Genomic DNA, 14,625 nt, shown 5'->3' on the forward strand with positions numbered 1-14,625 from the left:
CAGACCCGTTCGTGTCCTCTCCGGGGCTGCCTCTCAAATTAGTGGCGCAGAGCATATCGCCTCGCTGATAATTACTCTGTTAACTTATACCCCCCCCCCCCCCTTCTTCTCAACTTTTTGTCCCGACCCTTTCTTCCCAGAGCGAAAACTATTTTACTGGGTCACTACGGCCAGCTCTGCGGCTTTCAAAACCGCACGCTCGTGGAAAGTACGTACACACAAGAACCGCAACAGCTGACACCGAGCATAAGACAATGCACCTTTTCGACCTGGAGAGTGAAAAGGAGAAGGAGGCGTGGAGCGCGCTTGACGTTGAGCTCGTACAGAGCTCCCGAGCTATCGCCAAGTTTAAGCTGAAGGCGCCCGAATATGTAAATCGCTTTTAATAGTACGCTGCCGGGCGATGTCAGGCACGCGCATGCCTCGAAGAATACGCTGGGCTGCCCGATATATAGAGCACGTACGCGTGCGTCTTCCAAGTTCGGGACTATAATTAATCCTCCAAGTGCGTGAGGCATAGGGTATCTTAGGAATGTCTCGCCGAATGCCAGCGGCTGGCCGCATTTGGGGTTTAAAGCGCCCCCGCACGGAAAGGCGCCCAGTGAAGTAAACAAGCAGTTATGGCCTGTACTGATTCTCTGTTTTTTCTTATCTAATTCGAAACATTGTTGTCGGTGGCAAACACTGCATTTCTCAACTCGGCTACCAGATTCTGCTAAGATATAGTTAAGAAAAGGTTCTGAAACATCAGCCTACAGCTTAATGATTTGTTGGGGGAGGAACTTACCATCAGCAGTGAAAGCAACGGTAGGCGCATATAGTTATCACCTAAAGTTCCGCCTCTCGAATGTTTATTATTTTTCGATTAGGCAAAGCAGTGGTTAAGCCGCGCAAACATGCACTGCGCCCATAAGGAGTTATAATACCAAAGCTGAAACAAGTATAATACATTGAGTTAATATTAAACCGTTGACCTCTACGGCTCAATAATAGATCCTCCGTGGTAGTGCTGTGGTTAGGGCGCTCAACTAGGGGTGAAAATCTCCGGATATCTCTACTACGGCGTCTCTCATAGTCTGAGCTGCTTTGGGATGTTAAACTCCACAAGTAAACTAAACTAATAGCTCAGTAACACGGTCACTTTCAAAGGCGATTGAGTCGACACCCTTTCGAAATTTTCAACCGCGATCGAACTCGAAGGAGTTGTGCAGCTGCTACACGGCAAAACTCGAGGGCTATTGAAATAGTTCTAGTGTTTGGCGCCAAACTTTTGTGGTGCCACAATCCTTCCTTTCGGTTTTGTTAAACAACTGAAATCTGTCTATAACTGGAAAATAAAATATAACTGTTACTTATTTTAGTAACTGCAGATGGGGGGGGGGGGGGGGGGGGGGGGGGGGATTAGTTGTTATTCAAAGACACCCTTTTTTTTTCAACGCGTTGACGTTCATACGGCTATGCTTTTCATTGTGTTTGCTTTTCTTGGGGGGTGGGGGGGGGGCGGCGCATTTTACAGTCGTAGAGAGTACATAAATAGTGTGCCTTAAAAAAGAGCGATGCTATTTTAAAATTATTAGGAATAATAATATTTTACCAGCAAATGAAAGATATAAATATAATAACGCTTGTTCACGTTTTTGCATCGTTAACGCACTGTGCACATGTGTTCGGGATGTTCCTCGGGTCAACGCTAGCAACCTTGCGCGACGTTCGAAGGCCTTCGAGATCTCGATGGAGTTCTGAGCTGTTCTGTTGGCTCGATCAATAGACTATCGATTCAGTGGCCTTTGAAAACGACCATGTGGCAGCGTTTGAAGGCCTTCGAGTCGACAGACAATCGGTTCGAGGGCCTTCGAAATGCCCATGTGACAGCGGTATAAGCCAAGTAGTACAAACGAGCGTGCGTAGTCTGGGGGTAGTATGCCTGGTTCGCCATCCAAGAGCCCTGGGAGACTGATTCCAGCTTTGTACTTTGCGATCCATCCACTAAGTTGAGTATGTTTTAAAGACTTCGAAAAAGCGCTACCCGCAGCGTATCTAAATTTCGTTAAAAAGAAACAGTTATTAAACTTTCAGTATGACCTTGCGAAGGTTGTGAAAGATATTTAAAAACAATTATCGGTCCAGTGTAATTATGCAACGTAATGGTTTACGCATCCCAAGAATGGAAATAACGAATAATTTGCGTCTTGTTCTGGTTTTAAAAAGGGCATTTTTTATTCTATCGTCACAGTGTAATCTGTAGCATATAGATTAGTTAAGAAAGGGTTCCGCTAAAAGTAGACAAATAAAAGTAGAGATCGAATTTTTGCACTGCTACATTAAGAGCGAAGTGCTGACCTCCTGAAACACAAAAGCAACAGTGCTGGTCGCTGTTACTTCTATTCTTACGGGTCTTTATTATTATCTTTTCTTGCGGTTAGTTGGTTAATGGGCTGCTTTCAATGCGCCAGGGATGGTTTCTGAAGCAGGCAAACTTGTGTGCATCCTTAGGGACTACTCGCTTGGTGCCTCTCTTTTTTTCAATGTTGTGAATCGACCCCTGCTTGTTCAGTTTCCAAAGAATTTTATTTTTAGTTTCCTATTCAACGTTCAGGACTTTTTTTTAAGGAAGGCTTGCACTGTTGCCAATATACAGAGTTGATAACAGTTGCCTAGAGGGCTCTAGTGTTCCGATACGAAACAAATTAGGTCAAGTAATAACGTAACTGCATTGCTAAGGTGTATGCGCTTCCGTTTGTGTTGTTCGCTTGGTGGTGGTGATGAAAACCTTTTACCCGGTTTTAGATATTACGACTTCTCTTTAATTTATTCGCAAAGTGCGGCATGTTCGCCCCGGATAACTGAGATTGACACCTGCACATTTCCTTCAGCTGCTCTCGCAGCATGCACTTCTTAGGTTTTGTTTGCTATTGGTTTTTATTCCAGAGTGTGGGAACGGCTTTACAAGTTTTTCCTCTTGTAATTGCTGCACTCCTGATGCTCTCTGGAGGCCAAAGCAAAACACTTAACGCGCAAACGATGAGCCCAAATAGTATGTTTCGGCTGCCTACAGTTAGTGAAAAATTAGCGCGTCGCTTTATCGATGCCAGCTCTCAGCCCTCTTAGGGGCCAGATAAAATAAAATTAAAGGCTGCTGTAACGTGCAGCGTCGGCGGAATCTAAATTTCCGGCATACCTAAGTAAATCATGAAGAGAATCGAGCATGTTCTAAACAAAACGGCGGTAGCCTAACAACGCGCAACATCAAGCTAGCCGAACATAGAAATCATATGAGCGTGACAAAAGACAAGTAGGGTAATTTCATACCTCATGTGAGCAACACAGTGAAAGTAGTCGATTTGTTCTACACTGATCTGTACAGAAGATGAAGTAATCAGGGTCAAAAGACTAGTGTCAGTACCACCGAGCAATCAGATGATTCGCCGTTAACCAAGATCGAAGAAAGCAAAAGAAGAAAAGAAAAACAAGAGAGCTCCTGGCGAGGACAGGTTGGTTGTGCAGATTTGTTGGAGAACGGTAGATAGATAATCCTAAAAGGAGGCAACCCTGTACACTCACTGCCTCACGCCTCGAGAATACCCCAATCTTGAAAGAACGGTAATATTATTTAAGTTCACAAGAATGCGGACGTCCAGGACTTCAAAAATTAGACCGATTAGCTTACAATCGTTACATAGAAGGTGTTTACAAAGAGAATCTATAACACATTGGGGGCAACGTTAGACCAACATATCGGACAGAAACGTGGAGGCTAACAAAAACAGACTAACTTAAATTCAGGACTACTCATAGAGCTATGGAACGGAAAATGGCATGTGTAAAGTTAAAGACACTGGCAGCGTGGATAATGTGTAAGGAAACAAACGCAGCTTAATGATATTTATTAGAAATAAATAAAAAGAAATGGGCATAAACAGCATGTGACGTGCAAAGAGATGATAACCCATGGTCCTTAGCGGTTATTGGTCGGATTTCATTGGAAGGAAAGCGTAGCAGGGGAGAGACAGGAAGATAGGTGGCCGAATGATATTACGAAGTTTTCAGGAGAAAATCTGAATCAGTTGGCATATGACCGTGCTAATTTCAGTGATATGGGAGTGGCATTTGCCCAGTAGTGGGTGCAGCGAGGCTGCTGTTGGCGATAAATTTGCCAACAGAAGCCCCGAACAGTTTCTCAATTTTAAGCATCGTGTCTAGCTTCCAAGCAAATATAATTTCACAATTGTTTGAGTCTTTACCTTATAAGGCACTACAGCTTGCTGTTGACATTTCCATCAGTTATAAAACTCTATTAGAAACATTACATAACTCTGCAAGCAATTTACTCTTCTATTTTAGCAAGAAAATTTTTAAAATGTACTTTTCAGCCGTGTTAATATACTGGGCAGGAAAATAGGTTTTAGTTAGAAACAATTAATGACAGGGTGAAAGGTTACCTAGAGCATCGTCCTCCAAGCAATGTTGTGTCTAGGCGAGAGAAGGTAATTTCTCATCCCACCTGCAAATTTATTCCAAGGCTTAGCTTAAGAGCCCCTTCCTAAATATGTTGAAATATTCTAAAATTAAGCTCACACGGGAAACTAAGGAATTCGCTGATTCATATGATGGTGACCAGGTTTCCCGCTGAACTCCATCGCTTTCTTTATTGATCAAAAGAACCTGTTAAGGATGTTGCTAACTAACGAAATTCGCGCAGATCGACAGGCTTTTTCGTCACGAGATTCAAAAGGAAGACGCTCGGCAATGCAGATAAATAAGGATCTGTTTCATTATCGTGGGGCCATTTTTAAAAACGCAGAAGCATGATGTCAGATTTTCACCGCTATTCGTTCACCGCTCTGTGCATTTTCGTATTATTATCTGCAGCGTTTCTAATACCTTCGATCCATCAGTTTCACGAAAAGGTACTAAATAGCATTGATTGCCATATTAAGATTGGCTGTCTTGGTCTCTCAGTTGTTCCATGCAGCATGCTGCTAGTGTCAATCGGTGACCATTTAATGCATTCGCACACATTTATTTTGAGACAAGCATAATGGGTTGGTTATGAATATTACGAACACACACTTGCCGCCTGATGCATGAAAATGCACCTAGAAAGTAGACTGGAGGTCTTGAATCCGGCACGAGGTGAAAAAACGAAATTTTAGTATCACAAAAGAATAGAATAAGAAGCACATAAGGGCGCCGTATGCAAGCGTCTTGCAGGCAGACAAATTTTTATCTTAAAGAATGAACAGTTCCCAAGAACTGCGCTTAGCATTTCTTCTTTACGAAAATTCAGCATGTTCGGACAAATTTGAGCGCAAAACTTCGTGCGGTGTTTGGAGAAAATGTGTTGCCAGTTTCTTTTCCTATCCTTGCGGAGCATATATCGCTAACATCCGAGGAAAGCAAAGGCGGTTATGCGCTCAGAGGGCCTAATGTGACCTTCAATGTTAAAAATGCGATGAAGTAACGTTAATGTGTGCAGCAGCAACGGACATTTGCCTCAATAAAATATCTTTAAAAATTTATATAAGCGTGTACACGTATACGCAAATCTGTTCAAAAGTCAGTTAACTCTGTGGCAATTTTTATAACCATTTTACAAAGGTCATTGGAGTTTACATTCTAATGTACAGTCTTTGTGAAACAGTGGCGCCCAGGGGTCTGCTCTGAGCCGTGTAGTGACACTTGTTTAATATTTGTAGAAGGCGTTTCCTTTGGAGAAGGTAAAGCAAAATAAAAATCATTTTGCAGTCATACTTCGTGAGACAGAACGCAATAAGAGCAATAGAATGTGTCAAAAAGGACAGATCCTGGACACTAAACGTTCGACAAAGTGTGCAAAGCTGTCATCTAGAAGAGGTCTTGTAGTATTTTGTTAGTTTTCTGTCACAGAGTTATTTATTTTGCTCTTTATGGGGGCGTTGTTTGAATGACGTTCCTTCGTGAATGAGCAAAAATATTCAGTTTTTCATTAGTGTGTATTTGTGCACTGCTTTGCTGGGTTCTTTCAAGGCTCTGCATTTCCCTCCGAAGAGTGTAACAGGAATTCAATCTCCTTGCTCCCATTAGAAAAAAATAAAAAATAAATGGAAGATTTTCACAATAACAGCCTAAATATTTACGAATAGTCACCACTTTTTCAGTGGTTCCACTGGAGCCCTCGCAGCATTACCAACAACGCTGGATTAGGAGATTCTACCAGAGTCCTTTAAATAGTGAAGGACTCTGATTCTACTGTGTAACGTTTTCTCAGCTAAAAGAAGACATTCACTGTGCTTTTTCTACGGCAGGTTCTGGGCGTCTTCAGGTGTTCACGCTGGTAAAATGAGCAACAAATACTTAGTAAGGGCCGAATAACTGCGCTGGTAACCACCTTACAAGTAACCTTTTTCAATTTGATAGTCGCCCTATCAGTTTAACGTGCATCTGTTAGCTGAAGCTACTCTGAGCTTTTCATATACAAGCAGAAAACCAAGGAAATGGCAAAAACTTCATTCAAAGATGCAAGCCCACTAGAGTCATTCGACGGGATTGCTGTGGAGCAACTTATCGATCTTTCAACGCGGGTCTTTTTTTTTCAAGGAGAGAAGGGCTTTTCGCTATAGAGGCTGCGTTTCTAGTGGACTGTACATTGGAACAATTACAATCTTTGAAGTTCAGTAGCTGCTTCCCAAAAATCATTATCGCCGCCGAACCGAGCTCGAGCACTCCAGACAAGCAAGCTCCGCTTTGTAAAATGAAGGTGGTGTGAGCAGATCCGGTCGTGATTAGAAACTCAGACTGCGATCTAAACCGGACTTCAGACTTACGCTTGTAGGCCGTGACAATAGCTTCGAATCCATCGTTGACGGAAGCCGCGTCACCGCCCCCGGTAGTCCAGGTCAGGTTGAGGACGTTGTCAGTGCTGATCACCTCTTTTACGGCGGATGTGCAGATCGGTCCGGTAGGCTGTTCCACGTTTGCAAGCTGCCACGAGGGAATGTGGTTTAAAAGGTTATTTCTCTTCTAGTAAATGCGTCCGGGCAGTAATCGTTTTCATCATCTAGGACAGGGAAATGAGAGGCTTGTAATGGCATTGACGATAAATTTTTTTTATTTTATTTAGTACATACTGCAGGCCGTGAGGCCCAAGCAGGAGTGGATTACAAACAAGTTATTACGAGTGAGCAATAATACCAAGATGCGAACAGAACAAAGCACAAACAGCGGTAAATGAAAAAGATAATGGCACAGCATAACCAAAGCTAAACATGGTCATAAATCAGGTCAAGAGACTGTAGGCAGGTAGCTGGCAAGTTATTCCAATCACTGATGGTCTGTGGAAAGAAAGAGTGTTGAAATAACCTAGTCTTAGCAAAGTACGGGGTAAGAGAAAGGGGGTGAGAGTGTCGGGTTTGTCTGGTGTTCGATACTAGCAGGTACGGTGAAGAATCTATTCCAAGTTTATGGTTAAACAATAAGTATAAAAATTTCAGTCGAAGGAATTTTCGCCGGGATTGAAGGGTAGGTATTGAATTCGATTGCATCAGTGTAGAGACAGAGATTGTTCGACAGTACTGCGAAAACATGAAACGGACGGCTTTCCTTTGGATCCGCTCTAGAGCGTTTATGTTGGTGACAGTATACGGGTCCCATACAATACAGGCATACTCTAATTTAGTCCTTATAAAAGTTTCGTATGCTAATCTTTTAACTTTGAGAGGGGCATCCTTTAGCTTATGGCGCAACAAGCAAAGTTTTCGAAATGCAGACGAGCAAGTGTTAGAGATATGAGTGTTCCAGTTTAAGTTGCTTGTTAATGTCACACCAAGATATTTAAATTCGTTAACTTCAGCTATTAGACCTGAATCCAAAGAAAAAGAAAGAAAGAGTATCCAAAGAAATAAGCCATCATTATCAACATCATTAATTGCATAGATGAATGCGGCTATTCTTTTATTTGTAACGTAAAGATAAGTCACCTATTTATTTATTTTCTTATTTGAATAATAATTTCCTCACTTCATGTTACCTTATGGCCCGTGCAGAGAGCATTAAACAGGGTGTTGGTTGTACAAAATCATGTTTCACTCTCCCCGAAAGATGATTTCTCATAATATAAATAACGCGAAAATAAAAATATTTTGCAGCGTCATTATATAGACACGGCAGTTAAAAATACCAATTACATTTTTATGCTGATTCTTAAAAGTTTAATAAATAAAGGAAGAAAAATACTGCTGTTGATGGCAAGCCCGTAATTATTCAAGCTCTGCATTTTTTATGCTCTCAACCTGTTTCACTCGTTGTGTGGGTAGGGTATGATAAGAAAGATACATACAATAGTTTTGTGCAGTAAAAATAAAGAAATAGCTATGTTTTCCTGCCGTAGTACTTTTGAGCTAGCGCGAGCGGTTATGACGCCTATGTTATTCATAGTATACGACAATGTCAATAAGCGGACAAAGGAGAGAAAGAAGAGTAAAGCTAACTGTTTGTTCACTAACTGAAAATTTGTGAGCACACGAGTATTCAGTCGCTAACTGAAAATTCGTGAACACACGAGCATATGCCGAAAATATGCGGACGGTCAAGTATAGTCATGAACAAAAACTTTGCGATATGCAGGAGCACCGTTTTAAAACTGCTTTGGTGTCACCATGCGGTGATATATGACAGCGTCGTGGCAGTATTATGCATGTGCGCGTCTTATGTTTCTCTAAATGACTGTCTGAGCGCCTGTTTCGTGTAAGGTGAGGCTATTTTTGTACTTCGGGGCTGATGGTCGCTTTTGGCTGCTCGCGCTGTCCGGCAGCCTTACGGTTTTCTTGATCGATGCGCGGCTGATCTATTGCACGGATTACACACATTCACGGCGCACGTCGTCTTTTATCGCTTCTTTGGGAAAAGAAAAGTAATATCACAGTATCACTTCCTTATCTTGTCTCTTTCAGTGATTTGTTATGCATTTGTGCCAGAGGAGAAGGACTCCACGCTTTTTGCAAACTGCTTGAAGCAAGCGCAGGGGCATTGGATGAAGCAAAGGTCTCTTTGTTCATCTCAATTTAAAGTTCGTGTGCAGGCAAAAAGCGCTACAACTGAAATGTGCGCAACATCTTTATTGCAACAAAATGTAGCATAATAAATCAAAGTAGTAAAACATCAAAGCAAGTCAAAATCTCAAGGCACACTGTCTAGTACTAGGAAAAGCCGCTGTTAGTAGCTATCACGCTTGCAGAATGGCAGGGTAGAACAAGAGAGTGAAGATGGCTTCACAGTATGAAAGAACACTGAACAAGGGTAGACGTTGAGAACATGAGTGCATAAATACCGCCCAGAGACAAGATAAAAAAGCGAGACTGCAACATGTCTTAAATATACCATACAAGACGATGTGCCTCGTGATTCTGTGCCGTCAGTGCAGTAGATTGGCCGCGCATCGATCAATAAGGCCGGATGACTGCCGGATATGATCTTTGTCTATGATTGTATCCTATTGGATACTGGTCCTCTACGGCTCCAAAATTGATATCGCGCGGCTCGAGAGGCGGAAAAAAACATGTACTACTAATCTCCGATCCACCATCACCTCCCACCCCTGAATAACGTAACAGCATTATAAAAAAAAAGTTAATTGTCACCGCACGAGACCGAATGCACCACTCCACGCCATTCCACACCAATACACCGCACCACTTGAAGGCAAGTGCCGCCCATCGCCCCTCCTCCGATACGTCATTCGTGTCGTTGGCAGAGAAAGGTCTGTCCTTTGAGGCCACATTACAACGTAGAGGTTTCCGGTATCGTACACTTAGATACCGCAGCGCATCAAAAAATGTTGAACGAAAACAACGCTGCAGTATATATTTATTTATATAAAATACCCTTAAAGACCCACAGAGCGGTATTGCATAAAAGGGTGGGTGGGGGGGGGGGGGGGGGGCAGACAATGTTGCACGCTTACAGATAATACATGCAAAAACAGAACAAAATTAGCACGCCTGTAAAGAAGAAATAGCAGCAAAAATTGCCGCGTAATTGTTAGTACACGCGACGTCACTCGAGAGCTCGTTCCAAAGTTTAATAGCCAAATGCAATGGGGAGCATTTGAACAAGTTAGTCTTGCAATGCAGTAGGTGTATATTTAATGGATGGTCGGTGCGATGAGAGATGGTGCAGGGCGAATACGTTGAAGTCAAAACGTGGGAGAGCTGTGACAGAGTTTGAAGAGTTTGAAGAAGTAAAGTGCGTCTGTGCTGCTGAAGTGTTTGTGTATTTAAGGAGGTGTGGAGCTATGCAATACTGTCGTGTGTGTAGTTTCTTGTGATAAAACGAATCGCACGATTCTGCAACGATTGCAGAGACTGATTTAAGTAAACCTGATGCGGACTCCAAATACCACTAAAGAACCCTATTGCACACATTCCACACTTTTACTGTTTAGTACTGTTCTGTGACGCGTTAGGCTCCAAATATAACCGAAAATAAGCTCATAATGACTCCTAAATAAGCGTTGAATCTAGCGGATGTCTTACCAGCCTACATTACTTGAAATAAAGGAAAATGTAACACAACGCAATTCTCTTGCTGTATGATGTCAGTGTTTTAAAATGATGAATAAACCTCACAAATATTTTTTGTTTTGAATGAAAGAGCTAATGACGGGTAATATCCGATCTGCAACAGTGCTTGATAGTTGACTTATTTCTCGGACGCATCCTTCTCCGACTGTTTTCACCCAGAGAATTGTGTACAGTCACTGCACAATTCCCCGTTAGACGCCTGTTACGTCACGCCAGGCTGTAGACATCGTTAAACTGTCTTGAAGTCATTGTTATGTTTTCACTGTTACGCTGTGTTTACCTCGTAGGCTTTAATGATCATAAAATAACCCTAAGCGTTTCAAGGTGGACCTGGAGAGAACGCACTGAACATATCGTGTGAACGCACTCCTGATGATCGTCATTAGTTAATCTAACACTACAATATTTTATCTACAGACTTGTTTCACACGACAGATAAGACAAGCACGCAGCACAAAATTGTATAATATAGGAAAACAAGCAATAGCACAGTGATCCTATCCTCATTGATGACTAGAAAAAAAAGGAAGCTGTAGACAAACAACTCTGCATCAAGAATGTAATCGCTATCTTTCATCAGGTCAGTGCAAAATATATGGTAGTAAAATAAAAAGAGCAAACAGAATAAGTATTTATGAGGTCATCTTACTTTGCTCTTATTTCTTAATCCTTTTCTAGACGAAAATAAAATATTCCCAGATACCTTACATTCCGTTCCGATAATATTTGTCCTGCGTTTTGTTTACTTGTATTGATTACGTACAATGGTTGTTATCGAGATATTTGTGCCAACAGCGTGAATTCATGGTGGCAGTGGGGCAACCTCCAGCTTCATATTGCCGCGAAACCTTCAAAACTGTATTTGTTGTTTTTTTAGCAGCCGCCGACATACGGCCTTATTACTCTGATTCTGGATCGCGTATCAGTTCTGTATTCTTTGTTTGTTAATGCTTGATGCCGCGAGTCACACCTTTATCAGTTTCGTTGTAGCGCAAGATGCACCGAGATCTGTCTCGAAGGTTCCGGCCACTCGAGTGTCTTTCCACAATGTTCCAGCCTGTGCTGGTAGCTGCTTGCGACGTTATCTAGTTTGTTCTGAACAGCCTTTAAATTGAGCGTTGACGAGTGTGACGGGCATTGTTTGTTCGACGACCGACGAGCACGTTTGTTGCTATCGCCACCGCCGAGTTGCTTAGTTCTCTTGCGGGCGCAAGTCAGCCCCAATAAAGAGGTATTTCAGCACCATCACGCCTGTGTCGTCTTTTGGTGTGTACGGCCTTGTCACGACTATGTGACAATATGAAGGAAACTAAGGATACATTTCCAGGGCCCCAGGAACCACATTGATACGAGATTAAGGTTTTGCCAAATAGTCCGACATCTCGTCGAATAGGGGACTTCAATACTTTCTTAGGTCACATTCAGTAGAGACAGCTGTAGAGCCACTTCCTAACCATCCCTCATTGTTCAGTTTTTCCCCATTTCGAGTTTCGTTCAACGATGCTGCTACGCGAACGACATGAGCAAAGCTAGAAGCGCACCTTCTCTGCCCGCAAACGTATCGACTTCTAAAGCGCGTAGTACTACTCTCCAGCGCCGTCAGAGACGCCTGAAGCTTTCATCGCTTAGGCAAGATTTAGTGACCGGGCGCCAAGTCGAAAATTCTGTTACGTGGTCTGGACTTTCAGGTTGTAATTTCTTTTCCCTGCTCCTGGCATGATTTTAGATAAGCTCCGATGTTTAGGGAAACTTCGTGAATGATGGAACGCATTAGTCGCGACTTTTTGCTGCGACTTAGATTCGTAGAAGAAACAAAATGCGACGCAGCATGCACTCCGCATTGCACAGTTACAAGGAAAGTCAGCTTATAGAAAAGCCTACTGCTGGGCAATAGATGATGAACTTTGGTCAAAAGCCACTTTACTCAATCTAAGCCCTGGAGCACATAGCGGAGAAAGAACAAACAAACCGCAACAGTTGTTGATAAAGGGTAAGCTATCTTTAGTCACATAACTTTTGAAAAGTGTGACTCACGAAACATTTTACACCCGTTTACTTCTAGTGCCATGTGATCATCGGTGAATAATGATCTCGATGAAAATAATGAATGACCTTAACAGTACCGCCCAAGAGGGAAGAATGCAACAGTTGCAGCTTAACTGCACTCCCCTATGAGGCTGAAACACTGAGGTAAATTAAATGGGTTCAACATGGCGGTTAATAAAAAGGACTAGGGCTATGGAACTAAAAATGGTACGTTTAACGTTAAGAGATAGGAGCGTGCGGAATGGGTAGAGAAATAACTCCAGTTACTGACATTCTAGTTTAAATTAAGAACAAATGGGCATGGTCAGGATATGTAGCGGGAAGATAAGAAAACCGGCGGTCTCTAAGAGTAACCAATTGGATTACAAGGGAAGGTAAGCGTAGCAGGTGGCAGCGGACAATTAGGTGTGTGGTTGAGGCTAAGGAATTTGCAGAGGCCAATAGTGGATGCAGCTAGCAGACGACGGGGTTATATGGAGGAAAATAGGATAGCTTAGGCCTGCAGCGGGTGTAGTCTGGCTGATAATGATGATGGGGATGATGATGATGATGATGATGATGGCAATATTGCATTATCCTCCGTGGTTACGTATATAAGTAAGAACACAGTTATGTATTTTACCATCAAACTGCAAAAACTGCGGGTAGGCACGAATTCAGGTTCGTCTTGTAATTATGACGAAATGACGAGAATGTATGGTGGTAGGACAGGGAAAAGTATTGGGAGGAAAAGGCATGCATGTTCCAAGGCAGTGGTGCAAGCGTGTAACTATGGCAGTGCGGCCTAGTACCTCGCGCGTATAGGAGCAATTTCTTCGATCTCTGTTATAAGGTCTTTTTTTTTTTTTTTTCAATCGGTTCGCATGCTAGCCTTTTCTCCTGTAGATCAAAATCAGCAGAAAAAGGAGAAATACATTCCACGCTACCAGAAGCGAGTCCGAGCAGTTTCCGCTGTTTCCCGGGAACTGGAGCGTCTCGAAGACAACCACGATCCGGTACGCGTTCGCCGTCTTGACCCGGAAGTGACATGTGAGTCCTGACTTGTAGTGCGCCCCCTGGTGCGAGCGCACGATGATTGCGGAGCCAGGGCCCGTGGCCGGAAGCTGTACCGTTCGGGGAAGGCCATCGCAGGTATCTTCCATCACATCTGCAGACAGCCGTGAGAGCGGAAGTACGTCATTAGCCCTTCGTATTCACTTCTGATTACGACAACATTATATATTTGCTAGTGAAGCCATGAGCGCGTTAATATAGAGATGTAGCACAATGCGATCATTAGTCGCAAATGAGATATCTATCTTAAATGCACCGGTGGCACCGGTGAGTACTGTTGGGCCACTTTCCCGATGTAGCTCGGTCTCCGCGTGAGCAGATCACGGTAGCTGATCGCTAAGAGGCTATATAATTTTCCAGGGCTGAAGGCAATATATACATGACCGTACAGGTAGAAACTAAACCTTTCATACAGAAGAATTAAGGGCGTACAAAAAGTAAATTCAAGCGAGAACAAAATACGGTTTGAATAACAAGCATGCTAGAAGTAGGGAAGAAACCAGACATGCAGCTTCATAGCCTCAAATTCATGCCCATAGTAGAATTGAATCACTTGACATTTGAAGGCTATGTGACCTCTTGTGGAGAGGCAAATACATATTAGTTGCTGAGAGAAGAAACCACAGTCGCAAAAAAATGTTCTATCAGATTTATCCACTACGTTTACTGCCCACTCGCATGACGTCAGTGCCACCATGCTGCCGGTAGTCCTTGTCGGCCAACCTCCGAGCTTACCTGTCGGTCCCAGTAAAAACGAACTCCTTTCTTAGCACACTGGGATTTGTAAGGGATGTTATTCCTTCTAGGTGTTGTCTCCAAAGAACGCTGTACAACAATGTCAGTAACACTGCTCTTAGAAATAGCGACAATTTATGTATGATACATACAATTTTGCTTCACAGATACAAGAGGACAAGTTCTGATTCAAGATTTCTTTATTTTATTTGTGAGATACGGCATTACACGCAAA

At 42.8% G+C, this 14,625-nt stretch overlaps 1 protein-coding gene across 1 annotated transcript in view; it reads right to left on the reverse strand.

The window, feature by feature from the left end:
- The window catches only part of LOC146173837 (uncharacterized), a 29,247-nt gene that overhangs the window by 14,362 nt on the left and 260 nt on the right, over positions 1-14,625 (reverse strand). Inside the window, exons 2-3 of the mRNA XM_084584583.1 lie at positions 13,529-13,749; positions 6,804-6,960 (exon numbers count right to left, since the gene is read on the reverse strand). Coding sequence (XP_084440709.1) covers positions 6,804-6,960; positions 13,529-13,749 — 378 coding nt within the window. The remainder of the gene's footprint in view (positions 1-6,803; positions 6,961-13,528; positions 13,750-14,625) is intronic.

Source organism: Amblyomma maculatum, chromosome 11 (assembly GCF_055883805.1).
Source record: "Amblyomma maculatum isolate TAMU_Amacu chromosome 11, ASM5588380v1, whole genome shotgun sequence".
In the NCBI taxonomy this organism is placed as follows: Eukaryota; Metazoa; Arthropoda; class Arachnida; order Ixodida; family Ixodidae; genus Amblyomma; species Amblyomma maculatum.